This window comes from Sturnus vulgaris, chromosome 10 (genome assembly GCF_052056855.1).
Source record: "Sturnus vulgaris isolate bStuVul1 chromosome 10, bStuVul1.hap1, whole genome shotgun sequence".
NCBI lineage: Eukaryota > Metazoa > Chordata > Aves > Passeriformes > Sturnidae > Sturnus > Sturnus vulgaris.
Window position 1 is genome coordinate 22068875 of NC_142252.1, and position 14613 is coordinate 22083487.

At 45.8% G+C, this 14613-nt stretch overlaps 1 protein-coding gene across 1 annotated transcript in view; it reads right to left on the reverse strand.

Moving 5' to 3' along the window:
* LOC106858078 (uncharacterized) overlaps positions 1 to 14613 on the reverse strand; it is a 181579-nt gene that overhangs the window by 48563 nt on the left and 118403 nt on the right. The window contains exons 8-13 of the mRNA XM_088171044.1: positions 10394 to 10516; positions 7872 to 7994; positions 5138 to 5275; positions 2793 to 2915; positions 1806 to 1928; positions 711 to 869 (exon numbers count right to left, since the gene is read on the reverse strand). Coding sequence (XP_088027170.1) covers positions 711 to 869; positions 1806 to 1928; positions 2793 to 2915; positions 5138 to 5275; positions 7872 to 7994; positions 10394 to 10516 — 789 coding nt within the window. The remainder of the gene's footprint in view (positions 1 to 710; positions 870 to 1805; positions 1929 to 2792; positions 2916 to 5137; positions 5276 to 7871; positions 7995 to 10393; positions 10517 to 14613) is intronic.

A 14613-nucleotide genomic window follows, 5' to 3' on the forward strand; every position in this document is an offset into this window, starting at 1 on the left:
CAAGAAATCCTCCCCGGTGATCCACCAGCACTGAACACAAAGCAAATACAGGGCTTCACCTCATAATACTCTTAAAATTGTGAAGTTTGCACCTTCAGGTGGAAAGACTGAACCATGCAAAGCTGCTCTGCATCCACTCCTGTGACAGTGGGTGCTCCTGTGCTGTTTGCCACCACTTGAGCAGTACTTGGATGGGTTGGTGCTTTTCCCAGAGAGTCAAGGGAAACCTGAATCTTTAGAGGATTTTTTAACACAGGCAAAAAGAAATTATCTTAAGCAAAAAGCCTCCAGTTGTTATAAAAGGGTTTGTAAACAGGGACTCATGCTCCCAGCTCTAGGAGGAAGGGAGTGTTTTGTTTCCCCAGGGATTTAGGGCACTGCAGTAAGCCTTGCCACCCTCTCAGCCCTGTCACAATGAGCTCTGTCCCTGGGGCTCTGTGCAGACACCCTGTTTTCCAAGCAGCCTCCCAGCCACTGCTTGCTGTGCTGCTCCCTTTTCCCCTGCCTCCCTCCCAGAGCATCCAGGCAGCCTCCTGGCTCCTCAAACGTGTCCCATTTGGGATGGACCATACCATGGAGACGGGCAGGATGCAGGATTAACGCTCATCCCTCCTCATTGATGCTGAGCCCTGCCAGCCCAGCCCCAAATCCTGTCCCTGAGACCATCCCCCAGTCTGCTGTGCTGGCTCAGGGCCCTGCTGGTCACTCACCAACCCTGTGCACCAGGGTGAGCTCTCCTCGGGGGTCTCCATCCTCAGCCAGGGATCCCAGTGCGTAGTGGAGCAGCTGGGGGGGCCCTCGGAACTGCAGCCCTGGGGCCCCAGCCAGCCCTGCTGCCTCCTCTGCATCCACCTCCTCCACACCTAGGGCTGCACAAACACACCCATCAGCACCCCAGCCTGCCTCCCCAGCCTCTCATTTACATCTTTTTTTACTATTATGATGCCATTAGATGTTCCAGCCACACCTCTGCCCGGCACTCCCAGCCCAGGCATTTTCTCATCTCTACTTGCAGAGATTCTGCTATCCAAAATAAAAAAAAAATAAAGAGAAAAAGGGAGACACCCTCCCCACCCCATATTTCCCTTTTCTTTCTTCTGGAAAAAAACTCTGTTCCCAAAGAATCAAAATTAAATGAGGAGATTCATTTTCCTCACTTGAAGTTTGAGATTATTTTTAGTTAATGAAGGTCATTACTCTTGCTCGTTCTGGAGATGACAAATAGAAAGTGAGGCCGGCTGTGCAATTTATTTTAAGAAACATTAAAATTTGAGCCTTAAAATGACGGGAAATCAGTTGGCTTTCTTTTTGGTGTTGGTTAGAATATCAAACTCTGGCTTAAGGTTTAGCACTTGCTAAACTTGGTTATAAAATTGAGTTGCTCTGCTAAACTCTGGACTGGTTACACTGGCAGAAATCCAGAATAACGTCACTGACTAATGGAAAACTTGCCATGGTTGATCAAAGAAGAATCTGGCTACCTTTTTTTTTCCACAGGATGTTAAACTTCATCAAATAGCACAAGAAAAGTGTCAAAATAGTATTTATTTCTAAACCAGGAGCTTTAGGTTTTCAAACATGTCCAGGGGATTTAAGTGCTCATCTGCCATTAATCTTCAGCAAAAGCCATTACTGGAGGATGAACTTGGATCCACGCACTGCACGTAGCCCTACCCTGGCCACGTTCAGAGATGGCTCAAGTTGGGCTCCCAAAACCCCAGGATCTGTGAAAATCCCCATTCCAAAATCACTTTTTAAATCAGTGGGAAGTGCTTAATGGCCCTCAAGCTTTGAGAAGAACTCACCCACGCAGGCCCATCTGCTATCCCCAAGTGTGTAACCCTCCTTGCAGGCACACTCGTATGACCCCAGGGAATTCACACAGAAATGGTCACAGTTGCCATTATCCAGACGACATTCATCCACATCTAGAAAATCCAGACATAAATGGTGATTAGGAACAAGCACTTCTGCTAGAGAGCCCATGCTGTGCCCAGCTGCACCTGACAAATTATTCTATATATAAGAAAACACAATTTTTCTTACGTGTTTTGGGGCTCTTCATTTCTCTCTGGTATTGGAGGTATGAAAACATTTCAGGGCAACAGGGAGCAGATTATTTCACTGATGTTCTTGTCTCGAGTGAAAACAGATGCTCTAAGCTGTTCAGATCAGCTGATCTTTGAGTTATTTTGAGGGCTCTTCTTTTGTGGAAGGAGTTTTAACACACATCAATATACAGCATCCATGGAGAGAGGAGGGAAAGTTTTTCTCTGCTGGCTCATTTCCCACATCCCCACTTCCCCAGACTGGATGCTGGGTTATTCCTGTATTCCAGCCTCACAAAGTGGAAATTACACGTTTGTAAAACCTTATCAGCAAAGCTGGCATGGGGTCAGTGACTCTCATTAGGGCAGTGCTCACAAAGCCCTGCAAAGGGCTTTGACAGCATTTCTTCTACCCTGGGCTGTGATTAGCTAGACCGAGCCACTGGTACCAAAGGACTTTTGACAAGGGCATGGAATGATGCAGGACAAGTGGGAATGGCTTTAGATTAACAGAGGGAAGGTTTAGATTGGATATTAGGAAGGAATTCTTCCCTGTGAGGGTGGTGAGGCTCTGGTTGCCCAGAGAAGCTGCGGCTGCCCCATCCCTGGATATATTCCAGGCCAGGCTGGACAGGGCTTGGAGCAACCTGGGACAGTGGAAGGTGTCCCTGCTGACTGCAGGGGTGGAATGAGATGGTTTTGAGGTCCCTTCCAGCCCAGCCCATCCCCCGAGCCCGTGCTCACCGTCGCAGGAGCAGCCGTCGGTGCTGAGCTGGAACCCTGCCTTGCAGGCACACTCGTAGCCCCCAGCGTAGTTGATGCAGAACTGGGAGCAGCAGGACTCTCCAGTCTCACACTCATCCACCTCTGCAAGGAAAGGGCAGCACATTCAGCCTTTGAGACACCCCGAGCTGCTGCCACAGCTCTGCTCAGAGCTACTGTGCTGCAGCACTCACTGCTTTACACCTTCCTTCAACCACATGAACACGGTCTGAATCCTGAATCCTGACAGCAGCTGCCTTCTACTCCTTCCCATAGCAGCCAGGACCCTCCACATCCTGGGACAGACATCTCCTCTACAAGTCTGAGCTGCCATGGGGGCATTTACAAAACACCAGCTGGTCTCACAGGTGACAAACACAGGACCCGAGCGAATGGCTGGAGCTGTGTCAGGGAGGTTTAGGCTGGGTATCAGGGAAAGGTTCTTTCCCCAGAGGGTGCTGGACACTGCCCAGGCTCCCCAGGGAATGGGCACAGCCCCGAGGCTCCAGAGCTCCAGGAAGGTTTGGATAACATTCCCAGGGATGCATAGGGTGGGATTGTTGGGGTGTCTGTGCAGGGCCAGGAATGGGACTCCATGATCCTTGTGTGTCCCTTCCAACTCAGAATATTCTACATAAAGAGACAACAGCAAGGACCCACTAGCCCTCAAAACCATTCTGTTTAACAGTAACCTACATTTGACCATTTAGACTTCTTCACATTCAACTTTATTCAATTCAACCTAACAATGCTCTGATCCAGCCAGGCACTTGCTGGACAGCAGCAGCCTGGAAAGGTTCAATTGTAGTTTTTGATAACTGATTTCCTGTTGCCTCCTCCTGCTCTGTGCACACTCAGAAATTGGTATCATTGACACCAGTGTTCTGGTGATTAGATAGGAGAGCTGAGCTGTTATCTGTGCACTGCAGGCTCCTGGCTGCTGTCAGGCTGCTGAGCAGGTCAGTGGCCATCCAAGGGCCACCTTGTCAATGCTGAGTCTGCAAAATGCTTCTGAACGTGGCCTGGCTGAGCAGCTGCAGATGGGAAAGGTCAGTGTCTCAATTAACCTTGGAAGGAGCACCAACTTTATGAGGAAACACGGACAGGAGAAAGAAAATGTAATTAATCAATCGAGGTGAGGAGGTCAGTGTGAAAATGATTAATGCAGGTTATTTGAAGGCAGTGTTTTCCAGAAATGTCACAAGCTGAGCTCCTCTGCAGTACATCAGGTGATGCCTCGCTCTGGGTTCCAGCAACAGCCCCTTGTTTGTGTAGGAATGCAAAATCAGCATCCAACAAAAAGGAGATTTTTGCTTTTAAGAACAACTTTTCATGTCCTCAGCCTTCCTCTGTGTTCTCCCCCTTCCCTTGCTGTGTCTGTAGTATCTGCTTCCCCCGAAATCCCCAGCAGCAGGTCACTGAGCTGGGATGTGGGCAGGAGGCTTTGCCTCCTGTCAGATGTACAGACTGTGTAACCCACCCACCCCTGTGAGGCTCTGGCTCCAAATCTGCCTCCCAAACTTTTTCTGTTTTGCTTTTTAAGCTCCATCATCACCTGCCCTTGCAGCCCTCAATGCTTCCCTCCTCCCCTGCTCCTCCTCTCTCCTGCACCTGGCTTTTTTCCCTTGCAGACTCCTTTTGTCTGTGATGCCTCTCACACTCATCAATGCTCCCACTCTACCTCTCCTCACCATTTCATATCTCACCACACTGCTTTGTGGTGCCTGTTTCTTTTTCCAGCTCCCCTCTCTTCCTGGCTATTCTTAAAAATTGTAATGACATAGTGACAGCACGCCCAAAGCAGAGCGAGATACAGTTTGCATGGCAAAAGCCATAAAGAAAACAAAAACATAAAACGAACACACACACAAAAAAAAATCTCCTAGCAGGGTTGCTTAAAACATGAATGAATTTTCAAGCTCTTGTCTCGAAATAAACCCAAATCTAACTCTGCTGCTTTCACCTCCCAAGTGAGACTTCTCACAGGCAGAAGTGTAACCTCATCACCGAGCAAACCCGATGGCAACACTCGTGGAGCACGAAGAGGAGGAGTTTGTGAGTGAAGCTCTGGGGAGCAGCTGTGCTGCCACCAGCCGAGAAGGGAAGGCAAACAAGGGCAGGTCTGCGATGCTCGGGCTGCCCACGGTGACACTGCCATGGCACCAGTGTCACCTCCACTCCCTCCCCTTCCCAGCGAGCTCCCGCAGCCAGGCAAGCCGGAGCAGCGCTGTCAATTAACACCTGCAGGAGGAGGGCAGGCATTGATTTCCCTGCTGGGCATCACTCCCGCAGGCTCCCCGGGCCCTCGCACACCTGGGCACGGTTACCTGAGCAGGTTTTCCCGTCGCCGGCCAGGCGCTGGCCGCGGCCGCAGGAGCAGCGCGGTCCCGCTGCCGTGTGCTCGCAGCGGTGCGAGCAGCCCCCGTTCCCCTCCCGGCAGCTGTCCACGATCTCCATCTCGATGCCTTGCGGAGAAATAAATCAAAAGGATGTTAAAATGCAAGCTCAAGGGAGGGGGGAGTCGCTGGAGGATCAGCCTGCTGTAAAAACAGCAGTCATGAGTGCTGTGGCAGTGAGTATAATCAGCTCACATCCCTTCCCAGAAGAGCAGGCTGTGGAGTCACTGAGCTCCAGGTGTTGGTCTCTGTGTCACAACAGCGGATGCTCTCAAATCCAGCCATGTGAAACTGCTTCAGTGTTCCAGTGGCTGTATGGTTCTATGAAAAGAAACAACAGCAAGGACCCACCAGCCCTCAAAAATGTTCTGTTTCACAATAACCTACATTTGACCGTTTAGAAGGTCCTGCTACAGGAGCCTTGCCAGGGTTCCTCAGGTTTAAGCTTTGTTTGGACACAGTGCTTGCCCCAAAGGGGAACAGAACCATCTGAGGAGCCCAGGTGGTGCCCCTGAACCCAGCCTGACACACTCCCCAAAGAGCTGCTTTGAGTTCTGTGTGGGAATGGCAAACAGCTGGATTCTGAAACACCCCCAAACACAAAGGCACTGAGACCTCCTCTGCAGAGTCCTGCTGGTGAAACAGACAGCCACAATGCCAAACAATCTCCAGGTTTTGGTTCTTGTATGTCCCTTCCAGGAGGACACAGCAGCTCTGCTTTGTCCCCTGCAGCTAAGACAGGGTGGCACAGTGCCACTGCCAGCCCCCTTTACCCTGACAGACTTCCATTGCCTCTCATATGGACAGTCCTCAGAACATCCTGGCCATTTCAAATGGGAACCCTCACATGAAAAAGAGCCACCTCATTCCTACCCAGTTACTTCATCAGATGATTTCTCTAGGATGAAAAGAAACCATAGAGCCAGTGATCAAGTTTTTCATGAAGGATAAGCCAGCTTGTCCCGTTACAGAGCTATTTAGAGGAAAAAATTTCTCCTACTACCTAGGGGGACTGAGAAACACCTTTTGTAAAGGAGCCACTGTACTTCCAGAAACGTCCCAGCTCAGAGTGGTGGCCATCAGATCTGGCACAGAATTTCCCCAGACACATCTGTGCTGGTGGGCTCTGGTCCCACCCCTCTTTGTGCTCCCTGCTTGCCAACAAGAAATGTAATTCCAGCTGGAAGAGGGTATAAATTAAGAGAATAGATATATCTACATCTCATGCATAATCTGATTATTTGCACCAGGGAGAAAAAATCGTGTTTTCTATCCAGTGTGTTAAGCTGGGATTTAGTAAACCCAGCGATTAAATGCAGAATCTGACTTTATACACTATCTTCATCATTTACTTTGTCTCAGTTCTTCATCGGTAAAACTGAAATACCAGCTCTTCCCCAGCCACTGGGGAAATGAAAGAATAAACAAAGATTGTAAATTGCTCAAACACTGGGATAATCCTGATCATAAATATATGCAGAATGTTTTTATTTTTATTGTTTGCTCTGCAATATTGTACATGAGGCACAGAGAATCACCATCCCCTGAGATCTGCTGAACATCCAGAAAAAATATTATCAGAAAAGCACAATGAAATCTAAGTGGTCTAAACCTCTTTTTTATGCCTATGACAGAAGATTTCATATCTGTATATTAATCACATTTCCTCTGCCATTGCACCACTCATAGTTCCCCATCACCTATGAAATAGCTCTCCAGGATGTCTCTCACATAATTGGGTTTTGTTTGTAATGTATGTTAATGCCTTGAAACTGGATTTCATTCTTAATAACTATTTCTTACACACACATTCTTAAATAAAGCACTCATTCTCTGGCATGCAGCATATTTTCCTAAGGAAGCTCTGCTGAAAGCTCTTGCACAGTATTATTAGATTGAATGATCTTTGCCCACCTCTTTGCTAAAACAGGTCATGCTTTTGTCTGCATTCCAGGGAGCTTATGTTAGGTCCATAATAACCCCAACTCTTCCACATCACCTCCTTTATTAATCTAAATTTGCCCTCAAGGGCAGGCCAGGATCACCTATCAGCTAACAGCACTGGGAGTCAGTCAGTCCCCCTCTCCAGAAAAGCTGTGTTGATTAAGAAACCCCGCTGGCAAGAGGTAAGTATGTGAGGAAAGACAACAAGGCTCGCTTTAGTTTGGGAAGTTTGAGTTGTTCAACTGTTTTTTCATTCCAAATCTTTCTTTTTTGTTCCTTTTTTTAAAAAAGCATCCTCTTAATAGTGTCAGTAATCTCAGGAGAAACATAAGCAAACCCAGACAGGTAAAGACAAGAGCAGAACATCATGTTGGTTTTCTCTTGCATGAGGTCTGTAAGAAAGCCGGGAGGAGAAGGAGGAGGAGGGCAGGAATGAATACATTTCACAGAACAGCAGCATTCTGGTAGCTCTGCAGCACAATTCACCAGACTCTGAAGATAAACCAACAGGGCTATTTGCTCTTTGAAAGGCAGTAATTAAGGTCTGTGAACACAGGCTTAGGAACGTGTCACCCTGCAATCCCAGCAGCAGCAGCTGAGGAAGAAAACAGTATTAAGCTTGATCTTTTGCACACATTTTTTTCTGCTGGGAATGCTAATCCCGGGGAGGCCTAGCAGGGAGCAGAGAGGAGAGGTTGAGAGCACTGCTGGGGTCACTTACGGTAGCACTGCCGCCCGTCCGCGCCCAGCTCGAAGCCAGGGCTGCAGGCACAGCTGAAGGAGCCCGGGGTGTTCACACAGCGATGGGCACACCTGGCTCTGCCCTCTGCACACTCATCAACGTCTGCAAGCACAGAGAAACTCCTTCAGATGGATATTGAAATGAAAAAATAATGCTGCTCTACGTGGGCACGGCTGCATTTCCAATATTCCAAATATCTGCTGCAAGGATTATCCTGGTGTCAGCCTGCAAAGGACAGCACCCCATGAACCCAGGAACATTATACTCACATTATTCTCCACAACAATATTTTTTTTTTCCGAGCACCATTGACCTTGAACTTCTCAGTGTGAACATTTACAATATCAAACACTATATTTGCAGTATCAGCCAAAGCAACTTATTTATTATTCCTGTAAAAAGTGCAGTGGCAAAAGAAGATCTCGTGGGAAGAACTGAGAAGAAACTCCCAAAACCCTGAAATTGGAGGACTCATGCCCTCTGAGCCATTATAGTTAAATTAATGGAACAGGAAATAGCTGCTTATTTTCTGAATGCCAAATGATCTGGATTAAGTGGTGGTTGGGTTTCAGCAGGGACGATGGAGACAGACCATCCCTGAATCCTGCAGCTGCTCCTGCAGCAGCCACAGCAGCTTCACCACCCCTGTGAGGAAAGGAAAAGGTGCAGAGCTTGAAGTGGGGAGGCTGCTCTACCCCCAGTCCTCCATCAGCTCCTCAGCTTCACACTTGCTGGTCTGTATTTTGGAGTTCAATGCCCACAAAAGTGTCCATCTTCCTAAAAATCTCAGTGGAACATAAAAGTACTTTTAAGGAGTAATTAGTTAAAATACAAAACGAAACAAACCCACACGAATTTACACTAAATATAGCTGCACAGAACACTGACTTCTGTGCAAAATCACACATGGCAAACCCCTGATCCATCTCCTGTTCCTTCCCATTCTGACATCTTTCTGGCAAAATGCAGATTATTTATTGCGCCAATGGGTCAGTGTCTTGAAAATGGCAAGGAGCAATCTGATGTGCAGCTCTTCACTTTTTTATCCCAGAAAAATCACTTTCTAACAGTTTTGTCCCTCCACATGTGCTGTGCCCAGTGCTGTGCTCGTGGCCCCTGCACTTGAGCACAAGGAGTTTGATGGATGCAATCAGGCTCCTTGCAAAGAGAGGCCCCAGGCAGTGCAAACACCACACACTGGCTCATGAAAATTTCAGAACAAATGACAGCTTCTCTGAAGCAGCCATGGGAGCAGCTGCTGCTTAGAATAAAATGGGTTATTTCTCCTTTTTCTCTAATTGTCAGTTTGCGAGAACACTGTACTGGCCAATGCTGTAAATACTCTTTTCTCTTCTTCTTTTTAAATAGAAAAATAAGAAGTTGAACCACAGCCACCATCCTGCACAGGTTTCTTCCTGTCCTACAGCTAATAGCTGAAGTATGACACCTCAGCTGCCCTCTGTCTCCTTCTAGCTCAGTTTCCAGAGAGTCAAACAGCTTGAATTTTGCAAAAGACATTGAGTAACTTCTAGGAGAAAAAACAATAATTGTATATCCATGGTAAGACACGCTGCTTAATGATTCAAAAGATTGTTGCCATGAGGCTGGAGAGAAAATTTGTTCCAATATATAACACTGCAAGTTAACTCAGTGATTCAGTTTATACATAAATCAAGGGAAATATCAATGTGTATCTGAAATAAAACAAACAACAGGCTGACCCTACTGCTAAACTCACTGTTGTTTCCATCCACTCACCTTTATATGAGACAATAATTTAAATATTAGCAAGATTTTGGCCAAGTTTTCAAAAGAGGAGTGTAAAATTAGTGTCTATATATATATATATGTACACACCCTGATCCTGACTTGGCTGTTAAAAATCTGTGCACCTTTAAGTACACGAATGTTTTTTATTTGGTAAAACTGCTAAACTATCTTCCCAGAGTTTCACTAAAAGAGAAAAGCAGGTATTTTGATCTCTAATTCTGCTAAATTTTGAGTCAGAAATGCTACAGATTCTTTTGACAACCCCAGACTAAATACAAGACTTTAGAATTCAACTTTTCAAGCTCCTCTCTTTGGAAATCTTACACATCATGATTTCTTCCTTCACAGTAGTTTCTCCATTAATATGGAAACAGTTCTCCAGCTAAAAAGCCCTTTGAATTCTAAATAGGTTTTCAGTGACCTGGTTCAGAGTTTTACTTGAACCAATTTTCCAGGAGCTGTATCTGGGACATTATTTTAAAGGGACCCTACAAGAATAACACTACAGCATTGACAAACCCAGTTGCTAGAAAGCATGACTTAGGAGATCACAGAGGAATTTCCATCACTAAAAAAGTCCTTCAAGGCTATGGGCTGAATATCACAGAGAGAAAAGCTGTTCCAAAATGCACACAGATATTTGTGTAACATATTTCTTCCCACTCACAGCTCAGTAAGCCAGAGCACTGATTAATAACTTTCTTCACAATAAAGAGTGCAGAGTTTCTTACCTAAACAGGACTTTTTGTCTGCAGAAAGAGAATGCCCTGGATGACACTCGCATTTTGCAATTCCTCTCTCATTCTGACAGATTTGTGAGCATCCTCCATTCCCACTTGTGCAGGGGTCTATCTCTGAAACCAATTAGAGCACACTGTCAACTGAAAGGTCACTTTTTGCCTGAAAATGGTCTTACCTGCCATTGTTACAACTAATGACGAAGTAGCTGTAAGAGATTAGACTGGGAAAAAAATGTGACAGCATCTGGTGAGTAAAGCTGCTGTTTTTCTGGATGCTCTTTGTTGCTGGACAACATTTTTCACACAGCAGCAACGAGGCTTTAAACAGCAGGAAGCCGAGCTTGTATTACATTGGAAGTAGGACAAAAAAGTACATTTTATTGTTATTTTGCTGTACCTGAACAGATTTCAAGAGTTCTCTAAACAACAGCAATTAGCACTCCAGTATGTGTGAATCCATAAACACACACAATGATGGAGTTCACCACAAAACAATGAATATTTAAAAGGCTTGAGAGGAAATAAACACTGAAGAGCCCCCAAAGACATCTTTCAGTCTATAAACATATGCCATTCATGTTCTACATCAAGGCTTTTTCCTCTTCTTGAACAATAACATGCCTTTTCAAGGATAAGCTGCTCTAAGTGGCAACTACTTGGAAAAACTTTTATGAAGTGCCTACAGAAGCCTCCATCTCGAAGATTTCACTGTGTTTTATGGGTTTATTTCTGGAACACGTACCTGCTGGAAGCATACTGCCCAAATAGAAACCCCAAAAAAGACCTACCACAACTGTTCAGACAGGTCTGACTTGGGTTAAGATCTGACATTGTGCACCAGGCTGAGGATTTGCTTTGGAGCACTCATTACACCAGAATTCTGGTGAATAACATTCCACAGGTAAATTTGGAGGACACCTTGAAAATGTGTCCTCTACAGTTCTGATTAGCTTTGAATAAAATTTCTTAAAAGCTTTAACTGTTTCCTTACAGCTCTAATTCAGTTTTAGCATAATTTTACTAATTACTGATTTGAGACAGATGACCAATATTCCTCAGTTGCCTCCAGCCTAACATTTTCTTCCCCTGCTCTGTATAAGCCAGATTTTCTCAGAGCCCCAGAGGAAAGTCACTCATTAGTCCAACAACAGTGGAGTCAGGGTTTGAGGAGCCCTGGGGAAGGGCTGAGGGATTTTTGCTCTTCCACTGGCTACACAGAAGGAAATAGGAGAGAAAAACCTCTACTTCATGTGGATTTAAATAAGGAGCAGGGCTTTTTTTTTGGTCACTTTTCTGTGCAGCCAAATGGCATTTCGTGCCACCATTTGGTAAAGGAGGAAGCTGCCACAGATCACCCTCAAACTCCTTCATGTCACCTCCTGCCACCTCGAGAACACACAGCACACAGACGGTTCCAGGCTGCAGGGCTGAGTTTGACTTGACAGTATTAAAAAAAAAAAAAAAAAAAAAAAAAAAAAAAAAAATAAAAGCACAGTTAGGGATGTAGAACTGAAATTGGACTTCTGACACGATAGGTTGCAAATAGGTTTCCAAGGAACAGCAGCTCTTCATCGTGCATGACACTTCCAAGGCTGACAACTTGGCTCTGCAGCTCAACAATTTGCAGTCTACAAAGGATTTAGCTCCAAGCAAGAACTCACTCCTTGCTGATATGAAATATTGAGTTATTTGCCGATTCCTTTTCTATTTGGGTAAATTAAATGAAATCACTATCAAACAGCATCTGTTAAACCTGCATATTATGAAGGTTTTCAGAGCAGCTAAAGCTTTAATTTGAGAATGATTACAGCACGGAGTAAAGCTTGTAATGCTCTGTGACATGACAACAGGCAAACAACAAATTACACGGTGGATGTTAGTAAAACATAGTAATTCAAATAAAGGTAGCAGCCTTGGAAATCCTTGGATGAGGCAAATTTGTAAAAGAAAGATCTTCAGGACATAAGGCAATCAGTGACTGACTTGCTTTCCAGTGATGTGTATGTTCCTGTTAGAAGCAGGTTTCAGAAAAAGCCAAAAATAACTCATTAGTGTTTTTTTTTTCACACATTTGCCTCTTACTGGTTCATTTAATAACTTTAGTAGATAACAGACCCCATCCTACAAAGCTCTACTCCAAGCTGTTAAACACTATGGTGAAAAATTTACTGGCATGGTTTCATTTCCCAGGTGCCTCAGGACAGAATCCCAGAATGTTTGGGTTGGAAGGGACCTTAAAGCTCCACCCTCTGCCATGGGCAAGGACTCTTTTCATTATTCCAGGTTGCTCCAAGCCCCATCCAGCTTGGCCTTGGACACTTCCAGGGATGGGGCAGACCTTCCAATCCTTCACTGCAAGGCTGTAAACAACAAGGTCTCCAGTTCTATCTGCCATGACCTCTAGAGCACCTAAAGAAAAGAGATTTGGGCCTTATCAAATTAATTTTCTTGTTCACAGCAACCATGACTTCATACTGGAGAAAATATAAAGAGATAAAAAGCAGAATTGCCACGTTTGAGTGTTTCTCTAAGGCTTTCAGGGCTGTGGGAGCAGTATTAACTCCCAAGGAGTCCACAGGGATGAATCCACACCTGCACAACACCTGCACCTGCTGTGGCAAACACTCTCATGACACTGTGCTTTCTCCACCCAAACCACAATCCAGCAGCCAAGCTTTGGTTGGAAAACAAAAAACAGCCAGACTCACCTCCTCCCACCTCTTCTACTTAAAATATCTCTGAACTGACAACCCAAATGCATTCATGACCACTTCACCCTTATTTGTTCCTGTAAAAATCTTGTCCATGGGCTTACCTAGCACTTTTCTCTCCCAGGTATTCATGTACTAAAGTATTTGTGGGGGAAAAAGCATCCTACTCAGTGTTCATTTTACAAGCTGAGCTCTGCTTACAAGACAGATCCTCCTTCCCCCCAGCACAACTGCTTTTCTGGGGGAGGGCTGCACTTATTTATTTGGATTGAAACACCCTGAGCACCCAGGGGGCACCCAGGCAATGCAGACAGGGCTGACCCTGCCCCTCTCCAGTGCTCAGGAATCACAGGCTGGTGACAAACCACTGCCTTTGTGAATGGCTAACTCTCTTCTTCACCATGTGAGGGGGTGAACAGTGGTGGCAGAACCTCCCCCTTTAGGGGTCCCAGCTGAGACAGAGCATGAAGTGGCCCATGAAAGCTTGAACTGTGCTGTGGCCACTCCAGGACAGCTCCCACCCCACCTGGCACTGCCACACTCAGACCCCTCTGACCCAACCTCTGTCCCACCACTCCATAAAACCCACCCAAAATTCCTGTGCAGGCTCTGCACAGCCAGCTGGCCAAACACACCCCGAGATGCTTGGAAACAGGATGGAGAAGGTGTCTGACACCTCCTTCTCCCTAAACTCCCCTTTCCTGGCTCTTCCTGATAATCTCAGGGACAAATGGTGGCCACCCCGTGGGACAGAGGCCACCAGGCTGTGGGTGCTCCCTGAGGCTCAGCCCCTGCTGGGGCAGGATCCCCAAACTGAAGGGGAAGAGTTCTCTGCAGCCAGCAGGAGCTGGGAGCCATCTGAACAGCAGGATTTACTTACACTTCATCCACAGCCTGTAAAATCTCTGAGCAGAAGAGGAGCCATATGGAAAAGGTTTTGTGACAGGAATTTCAGCTCAATAAATCCATAAATTTGGCCCTATCTTTCTCTGGCATGTTCAAGGGGGTGTGTGTGTGTGCTTGTGTTGGGGAATGGGGGGGTTGCCTTCAACATTGATGAATATGTTAAGATATACAAGAAAAGAAAAGCAACAATCAAACCCAAAGGTAGCATTGCTGTTCTGCTTGAGAGGGTGCTTAGAAACCTGAAGGGGAGGAAGAATGAATCAGATTGTGATAAGCCAAAAGGAGATAAAGAGAAGACTTTTTGTAGAATAAAACATGTAATGCAGGCCAGCTCTATATACAACTTGATGAGCAATAAAATGTTAGAATTAAATCATGATTAAGTTCCTAACCTATGTCATCACCATCATTATGCAAGGAACAGCCAGGGATCTACGAGGCCAAAATCTTGTTCAAAGTTGTGATTCAAAGTGAACTTCACACCTCAAACACGTGCTATTTTAAAATCCTGTTAATGAGCCATTCCTAAAGCTGCTTTTGGCACACAGGGAGAAATAGGAATGAACACAGTGACCCAAAACACTATCTTGGAGT